The sequence below is a fragment of the Mauremys mutica genome, chromosome 20, assembly GCF_020497125.1.
Source record: "Mauremys mutica isolate MM-2020 ecotype Southern chromosome 20, ASM2049712v1, whole genome shotgun sequence".
Classification (NCBI taxonomy): Eukaryota; Metazoa; Chordata; order Testudines; family Geoemydidae; genus Mauremys; species Mauremys mutica.
The window spans coordinates 16,220,594-16,239,095 of NC_059091.1; the positions used below are offsets into that span (position 1 = coordinate 16,220,594).

Genomic DNA, 18,502 nt, shown 5'->3' on the forward strand with positions numbered 1-18,502 from the left:
CTAGAAAAGAGCTCTTTTTAAACAAAAAGTTAACTTTAATAGAAGCAATGGCATCTGGTAGTTGGGAAATAAAAGAATTAAAACAAATCAATCTTTGTAGACCACTTTCTTAACAAAAACAAAGTCCTGTAGCAGGGTGGACCCTGCTCCTGCCCGAAGGGGTTTGAAAAGTGGCCTGACAGGGCTTGAGAGCAGTGGCTCTCAAGGCTGAGCTGATGAGGGAAGTGGCTGCAGCTGGGGGCCACGCCCCAAACAGAGCAACAGGGCCTTATAAGAAGGCAGGGAAGCCAGAAGCCAGACTCTCTCTCTGGCTATAGAGAGAGATGGGCCTGGCTGCTTAGGAGCTTGAGACTAGATACCTGAGTGCAGCAGGGCTGGGGAAGGCTGAGGAGCTGGGAAGCTCCAGCCTAGAAAGCCCCAGGCTGCGGCCTAGCAGTGGGCCAATAGGTACTGGGGGTTGCAGGGGGCAACCTAGGGGTAGGCCAAGGCAGCAGGTCCAAACCCAACTTTGCCTGTGATGAGTAGGCTGATACTGCAGTCTGCCCCAGAGTGTGGGGCTAGACAATGACTGGCAGTAGCCAAATACTGAGGCAAGGTAGGGATAGAGGGTGGGGGTTCCCTGAGACAGAAGGGGAGACCCAGAGAGAAAGGGGTTGCTGCCAGGGGGCAGCACCCCATGTAGAAGGGCACCGGGTCCAGGGAGGGACATGGGGGCCTACGAACAGGTGGATCACCAGCCTGCAGAGGGTGCTCCAGGGCTGGACTGAGCTAAATTCGCAGAGCAACCAGCAGGAGGCGCCGCAGGGGTGAGTCGACCCGTTTACAGTCCATATCTGACATGCTAGGAAAAGGATTTGGACTGACCAATTACCCCAGAGGAACAGGGTTTGAACTGGGAAAGAGCAGCAACTGTAGCATGATACAAGAAAATGTCTTTAAGGTACTGCTTCAATGGTACTTCACATCGGTCAGATTAAAAATAGAAATTGAATGGGGATAAGTGTTGGAAAAATGATGATGAAAGAGGAGATTGTATATATGTACGGTGAAGCACTGGGATAGAATTTGTAATAAATATCCAACAATTTGTGAAGTTTGGTTATGAAGGATCCTATGATAATCCTTCTAGCAAAAATGGTCACACAAACAGAATGCAGAATTAATTTCTCATCTGCTAGTAGCTGCTAAGCTACTGCTAGCTTCCTATCAGGAAAATAAATAGTCCAACTCGAGAGGACTGGTCCAAAAAATGTGGCGGGTCATGGAAAAATTAATGCACCAATTATATACTCAGCAAAACAAAGGACACTTGGTGTATTGAATAAATAGTAACCAAATATCTAAGTACATTCTCCTGCAAAATACCAGTGCACCTGTCCAATTTTTTTGAATATTACTATTTGATAGACAGGCCTGGCTTGTTCAATATGTGCAATCAGAGATTTCACTCTCTGTGATAAAATCATAGAACCCGCGTGTTGTGGGTATTGTAAAGAGACTCGCTCTGTCAGTGGTAACACCTTGTGAAATAGAGAGAGCTGATTTATTGTATGACTAGGTTGCTCTAAAGAAGAGCTCACTGTTGTAATGACTGTTTTGTCTCCAACGTTTACATGGCAGAGATTTGTAAACCTGTTAAACCTTCCTAAATAAATAGTTAGAGAAGATTGTGAGGGTCCGAGGAGGGAACATCTGTCCCTACTGTGGTGCTGCCATCAAAGGGCCTGGGAGAAGCTCTGTTCAACACCTTGGAGTCTACAGGCAGAAGGTAAATTTCTTTCTACCAAGACACTTGTCAGGGTTCCCTCCCCACTATGAACTCGGGGGGTACAGATGTGGGGACCCGCATGAAAAACCCCTTAAGCTTATTTCTACCAGCGTAGGTTTAAAACTTCCCCAAGGCACAAATTCCTTCCTTGCCCTTGGTATCGCTGCCACCACCAAGTGATTTAAACAAACATTCAGGGAGGGCCACTTGGAGCCCTACCTCCCTCAAAATATCCCCCCAAGCTCCTACACCCCCTTTCCTGGGGAGGCTTGAGAATAATATCCTAACCAATTGGTTACAAAGTGAGCACAGATCAACCCCCGTGGGTCTTTAGGACACTTAAGAACCTGATTGTTTTTCAAAGAAGTTTATTTAATTTATATATTAAAAAAAAAGGATAAAATAATCATCTCTATAAAATCAGGATGGAAGATAATTTACAGGATAATCAGATTCAAAACACAGGATTTCCCCTCTAGGCAAAACTTTAAAGTTACAAAAACAGAGATAAACCTACCTCTTAGCACAGGGAAAATTCACAAGCTAAAACAAAAGATAATCTAATGCATTTCCTTGCTATTACTTACTATTTCTGTAATATTGGATGCTTAGTTCAGATATGGCTTAGGGAGATGTATTTTCCCTGCCCTGGTTCCTCGCTGACCCGGAGAGAACAAAGGAACACAAAACAAAAAACTTTCAAATCTGTGGGGGAAGGAACTTCTCTCCTTATTGGTCCTTCTTAGTGAGGTGCCAGCCGGGTTATCTGAGTTTCTTACCTCCTTACCCTGTAAAGGGTTAATCCCTCCTTTACCTGTAAAGGGTTATTTTATGCTACTCTTAGCTGTATGTTTATGACAACACTAATGAAGCCACCCTGAGGAAGTGCTTAATCTACCTCCCCTTCCCCCTCCACACATGCATGGGGCTAATCCCTGAGGTCACTGAGCAAACTATCCTTCTGGGAATTGTCACTTATAGGGTCTCTCCTTGGCCAGGAGACTCGCAGCACTTGGAATCCTGTCCTTGGAAGCACAGCACTGTTCCTCACATGCAGAAAAGAAAATTGGAACGAATGTGGATTTGTCCCTATTCCACAGCCAGCAGGGAAGAGTGCACCAAAGGGTAGAGCACAAGTTAGAGGTGCAGGGATCCCAAACTCACAAGACTCAACGCTCCTCTTGTCAACCCATGCCACCTACCTGCAGAAATCAAGAAAGCTTCCAACACCTCCATCTCCAGACAGGAGTGCACCACCTTTCCTGGTAAGTACCCAGAACGCATCCCTCAGATAAGGAGGAAAGTGCAGATCCTGGATCTAGAACCAGGCAGAAAAATATCACAGACTAATACAAAGCCCTTATATCTGAGTGAGTCCCTAAGTCATCAGTCTCCCTGATGATGTAGAAGAGCTTGGGGGTGGGGATCTGCCACTCAGTGGATTTCCTGGGGAGAGGTGTCTGGGATCCACCACTTAGTGGATCTCTCTCTAGGAGGCCAGAAGAATCTCTGTGAAGCGCTGCTCTGTCTGTTTCCAATTGAAAGACCATGGAAACCTGGCCAGTAAACACCTGTCAGGGATGCTGTCTGTCCATCAGGTCCTGCCTCAGCACAGGGGGCTGGACATGGTGAATTCTCAAAGTCCTTTCAGCCTGACATTGTTCTTGATCCTGAATTATAGCAGTCTTCAGGACAAGGAAGGTCCTAGACTCCTCAGGACAATGAGGCCATTCAGATAATATCTGTTTATATAATAAACCACAGGACTTTCCCGGGCTTCAGTTTATATTGTATTATTAAAAGCTATAGTGCATTGTCCTCATCTTTGGCTGGGAGGGAGCATGGGCCATAATAGCAGGGATAAGGAAGAGACAAGAGAAAACAGAGAGGGCAAATCAATATCTTAGATATATGTATACTAATGCGAGAAGTATGGGGAATAAGCTGGAAGAACTTGAAATGCTAGTTAATAAACACAGCTGTGACATAGCTGGCATCATAGAGACTTGGTGGGATAATACGTACGTGTGGAAGGGTAGAGCTTGCTCTGGAAGGACAGGCAGGGAAAAAAGGCAGGAGATGTTGCCTTATATATTTAAAATGTATACACTTGGACTGAGGTTGTGATGGAAATAGGAGACAGACCTGTTGAAAGTCTCTGGGTAAGGATAAAGGGTTAAAAAAACAAGGGTGATGTCATGGTAGGGGTCTACTACAGACCACCTAACCAGGAAGAAGAGGTGGATGAGGCTTTTTTAAACAACTAACAAAATCATCCAAAGCACAGGACTTGGTAGTTTTGGGAGACTTCAACTACCCAGACATCTCTTGAGGGGAGGAAAAAACACAGCAGGGCACAGATTATCCAACAAGTTCTTGGAATGTATTGGAGACAATTTTTTATTTCAGAAGGTGGAGAAACCTATCAGGAGAGAGGCTGTTCTAGATTTGATTTTGACCCATAGAGAGGAACTGGTTGAGAATTTGTAAGTGGAAGGTAGCTTGGGTGAAAGTGATCATGAAATGGCAGAGTTTGTGATTCTAAGGAATGGTAGGAGGGAAAACAGCACAATAAAGATAATGGATTTCAAGAAGGCAGACTTCAGCAAACTCAGGGAATTGATAGGTAAGATCCCATGGGAAGCAAGTCTAAGGGGAAAAACAGTTCAAGAGAGTTGGCAGATTTTCAGAGAGACGTTATTAAGGGCACAAGAGCAAACTATCCCACTATAGGAAAGATGGGAAGTATGGCAAGAGACCACCCTTGCTTAACCAGGAGATCTTCAATGACCTGAAACACAAGAGTCCTACAAAAAAGTGGAAACTAGGTCAAATTACAAACTATGAATATAAACAAATAATGCAAGTATGTAGGCCAAGGCACAACATGAGATTCAACTAGCTAATAACAAGTAAAGGGTAACAAGAAAACATTCTACAAATACATTAAAAGCAAGAGGAAGATCAGGGACAGGGTAGGCCCATTGCTCAATGAGGTGGTGGTGGGGGGAGACAATAACTGAACATGTGGAAATGGCAGAAGTGCTAAATGACTTTTTTTTGTTTTCTTTCAGTTTTCAGCAGGAAGGTTGGTGGTGATTGGACATCTAACATAGGGAATGCTAGTGAAAATGAGGTAGGATCACAGGCTAAATTAGGGAAAGAACAAGTTTAAAATTACTTAATCAAGTTAGATGTCTTCAGGTCACCAGGGCCTGATGAAATACATCCTAGAATACTCAAGGAACTGACTGCAGAGAGATCTGAGCCACTAGCAATTATCTTCGAAAAGTCATGGAAGAGGGGTGAGATTTCAGAGGACTGGAAAAGGGCAAATCTAGTCCCAATCTATAAAAAGGGAAATAGGGACAACCTGGGGCATTACAGACCAGTCAGCTCAACTTCAGTACAGTAACTCCTCATTTAACGTCATCCCGCTTAACATTGTTTCAATGTTACGTCCTGCTCAATTAGGGAACATGCTCGTTTAAAGTTGTGCAATACTCCCTTATAACGTCGTTTGGCTGCCTGCTTATAAGATTCTGTGGAAGAGGAGCGACTGTACAAGAGAGCATTGCACAAGTTCCGCTTCTGCGCTCCTCCCAGAAAGTCCCAAGCGCCGCCAAACAGCTGTTTGGTGGCACTTAAGACTTTGGGTGGGAGGGGGGAGGGATATGGTGTGCTCCGCAGAGGAGGTGGAGTGGGGGTTGGGAAGAGGTGGGCCTGGAGTGGAGCGGGGACAGGAAGAGGCGGGCATGGAGCATTCCCAGCAAAGTCTGAGCCTGTTCTTCTCCGGGGAAGCTGACGCTGCTGCTGCAAAGGTGCTTCCTAGCGTCCTTGCCTGCAGCGGGCTGTGCCTGTGTGGGGTAAGCCAGGGCACTTCCCAACCACAGTACAGTATATAATGCCTTTTGTCTGCCCCCAAAAAACTTTCCTTGGAACCTATATTAATTCTTATGGGGAAAATTGGATTCATTTAACATTGTTTCGCTTAAAGTTGCATTTTTCAGGAACATAACTACAATGTTAAGTGAGGAGTTACTGTACCTGGAAAGATAATGGAGCAAATAAGCAATCATTTGCAAACACCTAGAAAATAATGTGGTAAGCAACAGTCAGTATGGGTTTGTCAAGAACAAATCATGTCAAGCCAATCTAATAGCTTTCTTTGACAGGTTAACAAGCCTTGTGATTAGAGGGGAAAGTGGTAGATGTGGTATATCGACTTCAGTAACGCTTCTGGTACTGTCTCACATGACCTCATAAACAAACTAGGGAAATACAACCTAGATCAGTGATCCCCAAACTTTTTACCTCATACTCTCTTCTTACCCCTGTCCACATCTTCCCCCCCTCCACCCCCCACAGCTGGGGGTTGGGGCTGAGGCTGGAAGCAGGGCCACAAGCGGAGCCCTGGCTGGGGGCAGAGCTGTGGCCGGGCCAGGAGCCAGGGGGTGAGGCCAGGACTGCAGCTGTGGGCGGAGCCAGGGCTATGGCTGGGGGGCAGGGCCAGGAGGAAAGCCACAGTTGTGGCTGGAGCAGAGCTGGGGGCAGAGCGAGGCTTGGTGGTGCTTCCTCCCTGTTCCTCCTTGGGGCTGTCCCTGGGCCCTGCCACACCCCCACGAATGTTCCCCTTCTTCCCTCCCCCCAGGGGCATGCCCCACATCTTGAGGACCACTGATCTAAAGGAAGATTACCTTAACCAGGCCACCCCATAGCAGCGGAGGGCAGAGCTGCAGTACAGGGGCACAGAATAATTGCTGCCCTTTATCATTAAAACCAAGTGCTATATGGAAGAGTTAGCAGGAAAGTTACACCAAGCACTAAGCCAGCTGCTGCCCCCAGCAGTGTCACCTGCAGCATGGTTCTTGTTTTGTTCCCTACACTGCAACAGAAGCCCAAACAAAATAAACATGCCTGCATCATGCCCTGGAGCTTCCCACTAAAGCAACTTCCCAGCATCTTCAACTTCATGCACGACTCCTCTCCCTATCAATCCTGCTACCAATGGGTCTTGCGGGTCCACTAAAAAACTCAGAGGACTAAGGAGACCATCTCTGCCACCCAGTCTTCCTCGGGGCCCCCAGCCCCAACCAGTTATGATTATTTCCCCTACCACAACTCTGGGACTGATTCAAGGAGTAAAAGGTGATTTATGAATGGCACCCGACAAGTCAACCTCCCCATTACGCAACACTCCTCCCTCCCACAATCTGTTCTCTCCCTCTTCAAAGAACCATTCCAGCCCCAAAAATAGTTTCCCCCAATTCTCTTTCCCTGTGGAAAACCAATTCCTGCCACCACACAATAGACTCCAAAAATCAGTTCCCACACTCCCACCCCCACAACAGAATAGCCTCTTCTTCACAACAGAATAGCCTCTTCTTCCCAACAGCCAATGATCGCCATGATCAGTTCTGTCTCCCCCTCCCATAGGACTGTCTCAGTGACACCAGTTGTCACAAGTCTTGCAATATTTGGTGCTTTTCCCCACAAACCCCAGCTTCTGGAGTCACAAGACTGAGTGAGAACAGCAACACCCTTTATTTAAAAAAAAAGGTGAGGCCTCAAGCTAGGTCAACCTAGAACTTAGGTCAACCTAGCTACATTGCCCAGGGCTATTGAGAAATTTTGCACTCTGTGGGACATAGGTTGATCTAACTAACAGCCACTGTAGACTGAGGTAGGTCAATGGAAGAATTCTGTCACTGACTTTGCTACTGGCTCTTAAGGGTGGTGATGGAGAAACACCTTTCATTGTTGTTGTGTCTACATTACAGCAGCAGGGGTGCAGTGCTTGTAGTATAGACACACCCTAAGTCTCCAGCTCTTCATGTTGAGGAGTAATGCTTAAAAATGTGACCCAAGTGTAACCTTAAAGGCTCAGAAAGCAGAGAAAATGAAGCCAAAAATGTATTACTTAATCATGATTTTTCAACCAGACACGTGGTTTTTTGAGATCTGACTCATAATTTTTCAACATGTGGGGTTGTCAACACTGCAATCTCCCCTTCCCCAAACTCAAATCTCTGGATACATCAATTCTGACCCCTGCTCCCTAGATCAGTGCTCCCACATTCAGTGTTGTCTCCCTCCCTCCCCCAAAACAAGAGCGTGTCAAGGTGGATGAGATAATATCTTTTATTGGACCAACTTCTGTAGTTGAAACGGACAAGCTTTGGAGCTTTCGCAGAGCTCTTGTTCAGATCTGGGAAAGGTGCTCAGGGCAGGTCTACAATGAAAACATATGTCATAAGAACGGCCATACCAGGTCAGACCAAAGGTCCATCTAGCCCAGTATCTGTCTACCGACAGTGGCCAATGCCAGGTGCCCCAGAGGGAGTGAACCTAACAGGCAATGATCAAGTGATCTCTCTCCTACCATCCATCTCCATCCTCTGACGAACAGAGGCTAGGGACACCATTCTTTACCTATCCTGGCTAATAGCCATTTATGGACTTAACCACCATGAATTTATCCAGTTCTCTTTTAAACACTGTCATAGTCCTAGCCTTCACAACCTCCTCAGGTAAGGAGTTCCACAAGTTGACTGTGCGCTGCGTGAAGAAGAACTTTTTTATTTGTTTTAAACCTGCTGCCCATTAATTTCATTTAATTGGAGATATACCAATCTCCTAGAACTGGAAGAGCCTTCACTAGCAGGACCAATTTTTGCCCCAGATCCCTAAGTGGCCTCCTCAAGGATTGAACTCACAACCCTGGGTTTAGCAGGCCAGTGCTCAAACCCCTGAGCTATCCCTCCCCTGAATTTGGTGACCCCTAGTTCTTGTATTATGGGAATAAGTAAATAACTTTTCCTTATGCACTTTCTCAACATCACTCATGATTTTAAAAACCTCTATCATATCCCCCCTTAGTCTCCTCTTTTCCAAGCTGAAGAGTCCTAGCCTCTTTAATCTTTCCTCATATGGGACCATCTCCAAACCCCTAATCATTTTAGTTGCCCTTTTCTGAACCTTTTCTAGTGCTAGAATATCTTTTTTGAGGTGAGGAGACCACATCTGTACACAGCATTCAAGATGTGGGCGTACCATGGATTTATATAAGGGCAATAATATATTCTCCTTCTTATTCTCTATCCCCTTTTTAATGATTCCTAACATCTTGTTTGTTTTTTTGACCGCCTCTGCACACTGCGTGGACATCTTCAGAGAACTATCCACGATGACTCCAAGATCTTTTTCCTGACTCGTTGTAGCTAAATTAGCCCCCATCATATTGTATGTATAGTTGGGGTTATTTTTTCCAATGTGCATTACTTTACATTTATCCACATTACATTTCATTTGCCATTTTGTTGCCCAATCACTTAGTTTTGTGAGATCTTTTTGAAGTTCTTCACAGTCTGCTTTGGTCTTAACTATCTTGAGTAGTTTAGTATCATCTGCAAACTTTGCCACTTCACTGTTTACCCCTTTTTCCAGATCATTTATGAATAAATTGAATAGGATTGGTCCTAGGACTGACCCTTGGGGAACACCACTAGTTACCCCTCTCCATTCTGAGAATTTACCATTAATTCCTACCCTTTGTTCCCTGTCTTTTAACCAGTTCTCAATCCATGAAAGGACCTTCCCTTTTATCCCATGACAGCTTAATTTACGTAAGAGCCTTTGGTGGGGGACCTTGTCAAAGGCTTTCTGGAAATCTAAGTACACTATGTCAACTGGATTCCCCCCTTGTCCACATGTTTGTTGACCCCTTCAAAGACCTCTAATAGATTAGTAAGACACGATTTCCCTTTACAGAAACAATGTTGACTATTGCTCAACAGTTTGTTTTTCTATGTGTCTGACAATTTTATTCTTAACTATTGTTTCGACTAATTTGCCCGGTACCGACATTAGACTTACCGGTCTGTAATTGCCGGGATCACCTCTAGAGCCCTTTTTAAATATTGGCATTATATTACCTAACTTCCAGTCATTGGGTACCGAAGCCAATTTAAAGGACAGGTTACAAATCTTAGTTAATAGTTCCTCAACTTCACATTTGAGTTCTTTCAGAACTCTTGAGTGAATGCCATTGGGTCCCAGTGACTTGTTAATGTTGAGTTTATCAATTAATTCCAAAACCTCCTCTAGTGACACTTCAATCTGTGACAGTTCCTCAGATTTGTCACCTACAAAAGCCAGCTCAGGTTTGGGAATCTCCCTAACATCCTCAGCCGTGAAGACTGAACCAAAGAATCCATTTAGTTTCTCTGCAATGACTTTATCGTCTTTAAGCGCTCCTTTTGTATCTCGATCATCCAGGGGCCCCATTGGTTGTTTAGCAGGCTTCCTGCTTCTGATGTACTTAAAAAACATTTTGTTATTACCTTTGGAGTTTTTGGCTAGCCGTTCTTCAAACTCCTCTTTGGCTTTTCTTATTACACTCTTGCACTTAAGTTGGCAGTGTTTATGCTCCTTTCTATTTGCCTCACTAGGATTTGACTTCCACTTTTTAAAGGAAGTCTTTTTATCTCTAACTGGTTCTTTTACATGGTTGTTAAGCCACGGTGGCTCTTTTTTAGTTCTTTTACTATGATTCTTAATTTGGGGTATACATTGAAGTTGGGCCTCTATATTATGGTGTCTTTAAAAAGCGCCCATGCAGCTTGCAGAGATTTCACTTTAGTCACTGTACCTTTTAACTTTTGTCTAACTAACCCCCTCATTTTTGTATAGTTCCCCCTTTTGAAATTAAATGCCACAGTGTTGGGCCGTTGAGATGTTCTTCCCACCACAGGGATGTTAAATGTTGTTATATTATGGTCACTATTTGCAAGCGGTCCTGCTATAGTTACCTCTTGGACCAGCTCCTGTGCTCCACTCAGGATTAAATCTAGAGTTGCCTCTCCCCTTGTGGGTTCCCGTACCAGCTGCTCCATGAAGCAGTCATTTAAAGTATCGAGAAATTTTATCTCCGCATTTCATCCTGAAGTGAAATGTTCCCAGTCAATATGGGGATAATTGAAATCCCCCACTATTATTGGGTTCTTAATTTTGATAGTCTCTCTAATTTCCCTTAGCATTTCATCATCACTATTACTGTCCTGGCCAGGTGGTTGATAATAGATCCCTAATGTTATATTTTTATTAGAGCATGAAAATTCTATCCATAGAGATTCTATGGAACATGTGGATTCGCTTAAGATTTTTATTTCATTTGAATCTACGTTGTCTTTCACATATAGTGCCACTCCTCCCCCTGCATGACCTGTTCTGTCCTGATATATTTTGTACCCCGGAATGATTGTGTCCCATTGATTGCTCTCAGTCCACCAGGTTTCTGTGATGCCTATTATAGCAATATCCTCCTTTATCACAAGGCACTCTAGTTCACCCATCTTATTATTTAGACTTCTAGCATTTGTGTACAAGCACTTTAAAAACTTGTCCCTGTTTATTTGTCTGCCCTTTTCTGATGTGCCAGATTCTTTTTTATGTGACTGTTTATCATCTGATCTGTCCCTTACATTATCCTCTTCCGTCCTCTGCTCCTGACTATAACCTGGAGATTCTCTATCATCAGACTCTCCCCTAAGAGAAGTCTGTGTCCGATCCACATGCTCCTCTGCAGCATTCGGCTTTCCCCCATCTCCTAGTTTAAAAACTGCTCTACAACCTTTTTAATGTTTAGTGCCAGCAGTCTGGTTCCACTTTGGTTTAGGTGGAGCCAATCTCTCCTGTATAGGCTCCCCCCATCCCAAAAGTTTCCCCAGTTACTAATGAACGTAAACCCCTCCTCTCTACACCATTGTCTCATCCACGCATTGAGACTCTGAAACTCTGCCTGCCTACCTGGCCCTGGCCCTGGCCCTGGCCCTGGCCTAGCTCTCTCTCTCAAGGGTGTGAAAAATCCACCCCCGAGAGATCTGTGCGCAGGTTTCCCTTGAGGATGAGGACTGAGAGGTCAGATACTTTGTGAAAAGTGCTCACCCGTTGGAGACAGGGTGTTTTTGTCTTTTATCATTTGTCTGTGGGAGTTCATTCGACAGTGTAGTGTCTGTCTGGTTTCACCCACATAGCTGTTATTGGGGCAGTTAGTGCACAGCCCACCCTCATCTGCTTTGTCCCTAGCCACCATGCAAGTGGCCCAGACACCACAACTTGTTCCCATCTCTTGACCAGAGGCTAGGACTTTGCAGGCAGGGGCAGGTGTGAGGCATCCAGCACCCAGATCTGTGTAAGGGAGAATCCCTTCCAAGACTCTAGCCAGCAGGAGCAGCTGCATCAGCGGGGACTTTTAAGCACTGATGCCATCACAGGGACTGCTCCAGTTCTAGATATTCTCATCCCTCTGCTGATTGGCTGCAGGCTTTAGACTCTTCCCTCATGCTCTCACTCTACCTGCTCCCCTCAATGCTCCTTCCCCCTTAGTTCACCCCGCCTGCCTTAGTGCCTCCCTCAGCCAGCCACCCCCGCCCTGTCATACATTTAATGTAGATAAATAAAAATAGAGCAAAAAATACCCAATACTGCATTATAACCCAACCAACCCTATTTATACTCCAAGCTATTTGGGGAACAATTGTGCTAGGTGATCCAATTTCAGTTTGGGGTCTCTAAGCAAGACACAAAACATCATGGTACTAACTTGACATTAGCAAACCATCACTCTGATCGTATTCAAGATCACTTCCCTTAATGAGCTTTGTGTTGTTTGTTTAGGCTCTGATTCTACCAAGATTTATGCAAATGCTCAATTTTCAGCCTACATGGTGTGGGAAGTTTTTTGGCAGGATCTGGGTCTTCACTTGTAAGCTCTCCAAAGCACAGACTATCTCAACAGCTGCCAAATTTGGTACCGCTCCATGTGCAACATTTTATAAAAGTTATGTCACTAGTTAATTTGCATGCAATCATAAATTCCACCTTAATGCTAAATCCCTACAATTTTTAACTATATATTTGTCATGTAAGACAGGAGAGAAAGGACACATTTCCTGAGCGCAGTATCTGCTTTTATTTTTTAAAATATTTCCAGTCTTCGTGGCTGGGAGAAAAGCTGGATTCCCCCTCCACCCCCTTACGGAATGAGAAATGCTGCAGTGGGGAAGGCGTAACTAAATGGTTTTGGGGATGGGGAGGGGAACACTCAACAACAGCCCTGAACTCTAAATATTTCCTAAAGCCATCTTTTTTAAAAGTCACCCACACATTCCAAAATCAATAGATTTATTTTAAAAACCTTGTTATTCTTAAATATCATCCAGGGGTTCTTTTACCTGCTTCCCCAAACCTTTAGGGGGTCACGTTTTGACACTGGTGACTTCTGTTGCTCTTCTTCAAGCCCCAGCTCCTGGAGTCCAGTGATCACAGAGAAATCTCAGCTATTACTTTAACCAGAGCAAGTGTCTGGCCCTGGCATTTGCTGAGAAGCGCTGGAGAACCAGCCCTATGTGCACCCTTAAAGGCACAGGCAGCAAGGGAAAGCCCCTAGTATTGCTATGTGATAAAGGGGTGGGATTGCTGGCCCCCACGGGCTGTGATGGGAAAGAGCCCCAGGATGTCCTGCAGGAACGGGGAACATGGATTGGACTGGCCCCCCACGCAGCTGGGAACAGGAGTGATACAACCACAGAGGGGCCGAGTCCTCCAGCAGCTAGAGAGGCTCAGAAGTGCCCTGTGCGGGGGGGGGGAGCGTGTTAACGAGAGCCTTCATCCGAACTGGGGCCAGGCTGAGGGGCTCCCTGCACTGCCTGCACAGGGTGAGTTGGGGGCTACACTGCCCTGCAGGGACCTCCAACCAGCCAGCCCCAGGGCAGTGAGGGAGGATGAACTGCCCTGCAGGGACCCCCAACCTAGCCACCCCCAGGGCAGCATGGGGGGCATGCCCTACAGGGTCCCCCAACCCAGCCAGCCCCAGGGCAGTGAGGGGGTTGCACTGCCCTACAGGGACCACCCCCAACCCAGCTAGCATGGGGGTTGCACTGCCCTGCAGCACCAGGGGTGATGTGGGGGTGCACAGCCTAGCTAGGTCCCACAACTCAGCCAACTCCAAGGCAGCATGGGGGAAGGGTGGGGGAAATGTACAGTCCAGCAGGGCTCTCCTCTGCAACCCAATCAGCTAGCTGTATGGGAGAATGGTGGCCGCGTGAGGGGATGCACAGCCCAGTAGGGTTACCCCACCACAACCCAGCCAACTCCAGGGCCACAATGGGAGGAATATGCATAGTCTAGCAGGGTCTCCTAATCTAGTTCTGGGAGTGCACAGCCCAGCAGCCTGTGACAATTGGGAGGAAAGGGGAACTGCAAAACATATTTGGGGGGAAAACTAGAAAGAGGAATTTGCAAGAAAGTTTTGCTCTTGAACCTTTAAGAGCGCTCATGTTACAGGTGTTCTGGGACTTGTAGTACCTATAGCTCATGTGTTGACAGGCTGAGAGAAAGGCCTGCTCAGATTAGAAGGCTATAAAAGCCAAGTCACTGTAGTAATGGGAGAAAGAGAGTTTTTTTGTGGAGTGAATATGGGGGGAGCAGCTCAGGCTTTATCAATCCCAGCTGGATTTTTGGTGGTAGTCCCTCGCTTCATCTGTGCTCTCTGTTTTACTTCAGCTGCTCATCGGCTCTCCTTGTCTCTCCCCTCCAGACATGTTTGGGCAACACAGTGCTTGGTCTGTTTGTGTAGGAGGTTCAAATCACTCCTCCATCACCAGGGGTACAGTTGTGCCTCAGTTTCCCCCTTCAGTGACTATTGTTATCCCCAGTTACAAGTATTCAAAAACTGTCAGCTTCTCTCTCCCCCCCCCCCCAATACCATGAGTGACTTAAAAACCATGAGATTTAAGAAAACAAACCTAGGTTTATCTTCCTTCTTGGTTTTGAACCTTCAGGCTGCACACAAGCAGTTTACAAGCAGTTCTTTGCAGCCATGAGCGCAGGAAACCTCTCTGAAGAACTAAAGCTGAGATTCTCATGCAGTCTCTTAATTCCAGCCAGGAGGGCTTTAAGGCAGACATGAAATATCACACAATAGAGGTCACTGGAGTTGGCAATATTGTTTCTCACACACACGCATACACCCTCAGCTAGAGTTCTAAAGTAGCCTGACTTCCCAGGTCCTGGTTTTTTTTAATGGCCCAGAATATTCCAATACTTGGCATAGGACACCCTCCTCCAGTTCCAGCCACACTTTATCTTTATGCTACTAGACTACAGTCTGCAGACAGTCCAGCCTCCCTTGGATCACAGCTGACCTTCCACCTCTCAGCTACAGAGGCTCCCCTTAGTCCTCCCACTGGTCTCTGATGACAGCCCTTTCACTTCACTGAGCTGCAGGGAACTGTTAGCTTTCTCATCAGTGTATGGTCATAGTTCCAGACAGCTTCCTTCTCCAAGCTCTTGCCAGAAAAGACCTAACAGCCACAGCTGCTCACCCCATAAAAGATTCCTTTCTCTACTGCTACAGCAGCTTGGCATTTATATCTGTCTAATCCAAGCAGGCCTTGCTTTCTGCCTACCATGACTGAGGCCTAGGCCCAACAATTCCCAGAATGCCTGGCTTTAAAGAGATAGAGGTCCTGTAATAAGCATGCCCTTAAAGGGCCAGTGCTCTCTGTTAGGTCCAACAGTAAACCTTTTTTGCAAATTCCCCTTTCCAGTTTTTTCCCCAAAAAATTCTTGTGTTGCAGTTTCTCTTTCCTCCCAACCCATAGGTCAAGTGAGTGATTGCCTGGATTCTCTTATTTCAGCAGATGGGATCATGAGTGAGAAGGAGGCGGAGAGCCCTCTGCAGGGAGGTCCTGAGGAAGGGGCTAAACCCAAAGAGAACATCACCCAGGAAGTCGGCTCAGACAGTCCTGGCGGGTCGGAGTTGCTGGGGGGAAACGACAAAGAGCAGCAGCTACTGGGCAGATCCCCCCTCTGGGGGAGAGGGCTCCAATCCAAAGAGAAACGCTACAACTGCACTGACTGTAACAAGAGCTTCAGCCAGAGCTCCCACCTCATCCGGCACCAGGGCACCCACACGGGCGAGCGCCCCTACAAGTGCTCTGACTGTGGGAAGAGTTTCACCCAGAACTCCAACCTTGCCCAGCACCAGCGGGTACACACAGGCGAGCGCCCCTACCAGTGCCTCGACTGCGACAAAAGCTTCACCCAGAGCTCCCACCTGACGGAGCACCAGCGCGTGCACCAGGGTGTCAAGCCCTACAAGTGCACCAACTGCAACAAGAGCTTCAGCCAGAGCTCCCACCTCCTGCGGCACCAGGGCACCCACACAGGCGAGCGCCCCTACAAGTGCCCCGACTGCGGGAAGAGCTTCAGCCAAAACTCCAACCTGGTGCAGCACCAGCGTATCCACACGGGTGAGCGCCCCTACAAGTGCGGAGAGTGTGGGAAGAGCTTCAGCTGGAGCTCCAACCTCATTGAGCACCAGCGCGTGCACACGGGCGAGCGGCCAGACAAGTGCCCTGACTGTGGGAAGAGCTTCACCCGTAGCTCTGCGCTCATCCAACACCGACGCATCCACAAGGGGCTGAGGCCCTACAAGTGCACGCAGTGTGGGAAGAGCTTCAACAAGAGCTCCCACCTCATCCGGCACCAGGGCACCCATGCCGCTGGAGAGCTGCCCTGCACATGCACCAGTTGTGGGAAGAGCTTCACCCGGAGCATCCAGCAGAGGCCACGGCCACACCACTGTGCTGAGTGTGAGACACGCTTCTCCCGCATTGCTGGCTGCCAGCCACGAGCTGATGTGGCAGTGAAGCCCTACAAGTGCGGGGAGTGTGGTAGGAGCTTTGGGCGCAGCTCGTACCTGGTGCAGCACCAGCGCATCCACACGGTCGACAGACCCTACAAGTGCGGGGACTGTGGGAAGGGCTTCGGGGTCAGTGCCCACCTCACCCGGCACCAGCTCAGCCATGCAGGTGACAGGCCATACCGATGTCCCCAGTGTGGAAAGACCTTTGGGGAGAGCACAAAGCTGCTGAGCCATGCGGGTGAGCGTCCCTACCAGTGCCCTGACTGCGAGAAGAGCTTCTGCAAAAGTTCTCATCTGGTCAGCCACCAGCGCACCCACACTGGAGAGCGGCCCTACCGCTGCACCATCTGTGGCAAGAGCTTCTGCCAGAGCTCCCACCTCATCCGGCACCAGGGCACCCACACGGGGGAGCGCCCCTACAAGTGCTCCAACTGCGAGAAGAGCTTCACCCAGAGCTCCAACCTCACCCAACACCAGCGCATCCACACGGGGGAGCGCCCCTACCAATGCACTGATTGCGGGAAGAGCTTCAGCTGGAGCTCCAACCTCATAGAGCACCAGAGAACCCACCTAGCACAGAAACCCTGAACATGGGGCGGGCCAACATGTCAGTTTGCTGAGCAAGCTCCCAACGCTGCAGTAAACAGCATGGGGCCAGCAGGACACTTAATGGGAGAAACTACTGAGTGTACAATGCCAAAGACTAGAAACCCTCCTTCTTCACACTGCCAGAGGCAGCTGCCCGTCTCAGCCTCGCCTGTTGCAAGATCTGGGAGATGATGCCACTTGCCACAGGAGCTGTAATAAGGCAAGTCTAAGGGGGTCTAACATATGCATTCTTTCAACCTCATATGGACAGGCTGTCTACATAGACTGGCAGACAAAATGCAGGCCATTTCAGTCCCATGGGCAGCTCCCTAGCATTTGTTCCTTCTTTTTGTCTAGTCTGGCCAGACTCCATCCCAGGATTTTAATTCCTGTTGGCTACCTAGATTCTATTCCCATTTTTTTAAATTTGCTTTTAATACTGTATTTCCTGTTGTATTGCAGTCTCTCTCCATATGAAATAAAACCTGCTCCAGCATACCCATTTTCCATCCTAGTGTCCCATTTCAGATGCTGTGTCTTATAACAGTTGTGTGTCTGTCTAGCCTGCAGCTGTGATTTATTATGGGTTCTCCGATTGGTGTTCCCACAAAAGTTTTTCTTGTGATCGTTGAAGATGCAGCTGCTCTTTTCAGGGGGCAATATTTAGTCTAAGGTCCCATGGCATTTGCTCATAGACTGGCTTTACAGCTCTTTCCATCCCACCTTGTCAAGGCTAGAATGTTGTTCTTAAAATTTCCTCCATTTCATAGATTCTAAGGCCAGAAGAGACCATTGTGATCATCTAGTCTGACCTCCTGTTTAACACAAGCCATACAATTTCCCTGAAATAATTCCTCCAGCACAACTTTTAGAAAAACATCCAGTCTTGATTTAAAAATCATCAGTGATCTACCACAACCCGTGGTAAACTGTTAATTTTCTCTCTCTCTCTCAAAAATTCATGCATTATTTCCAGTCTGAATTTGTCTTGCTTGAAGTACCAGACATTGGATGGTGTTAGACCTTTCTCTGATAGATTGTAGAGCCCATTAATAAAAAGTTCCCCATATAGGTACTTATAGATTGTAATCAAGTCACCCCTTAACTTTCTCTTTGTTAAGCTAAATAGATAGACTCAAGGAGTGCAATCACTATAAGGCAGTGGTTCTCAAACTTTTGTGCCAGTGGCATCTTTCACATAGCAAACCTCGGAGTGCGACCCCACTTATAAATTTAAAACACTTTTTTAATATATTTAACACCATTATAAATACTGGAGGCAAAGTGGGGTTTGGGGTGGAGGCTAACAGCTCGTGACCCCCATGTAATAACCTTGCGGCTCCCTGAGGGGTCCTGATCCCAGTTTGAGAACCCCTGCTATAAGGCATGTTTTCTAATCCTTTAATCATTCATGTGGTTCTTCTTTGAACCCTTTC

At 46.9% G+C, this 18,502-nt stretch overlaps 1 protein-coding gene across 8 annotated transcripts; it reads left to right on the forward strand.

Annotated features, from left to right (window-relative positions):
• The first annotated feature begins 712 nt into the window (after positions 1-712).
• Positions 713-17,572, forward strand: LOC123353539 (zinc finger protein 271-like). 8 transcript variants are annotated; one of them, XM_044994687.1, is made up of 4 exons: positions 713-1,768; positions 2,767-3,033; positions 4,843-4,904; positions 15,433-17,572. In XM_044994687.1, exon 4 carries the CDS (start codon positions 15,480-15,482, stop codon positions 17,064-17,066), a length of 1,587 nt encoding a protein of 528 aa, XP_044850622.1. In that variant the 5' UTR covers positions 713-1,768; positions 2,767-3,033; positions 4,843-4,904; positions 15,433-15,479; the 3' UTR covers positions 17,067-17,572. The 8 variants fall into 8 exon arrangements, with proteins under 8 accessions (XP_044850622.1, XP_044850623.1, XP_044850625.1 ...); XM_044994688.1 differs by having other exon boundaries at positions 15,469-17,572; XM_044994690.1 differs by having other exon boundaries at positions 15,472-17,572.
• The last annotated feature ends 930 nt before the right edge of the window (positions 17,573-18,502 follow it).

Coding starts and splice junctions, on each gene's coding strand:
- LOC123353539 (XM_044994689.1), top strand. CDS start 15,480: ATGAGTGAGAAGGAGGCGGAGAGCCCTCTGCAGGGAGGTCCTGAGGAA.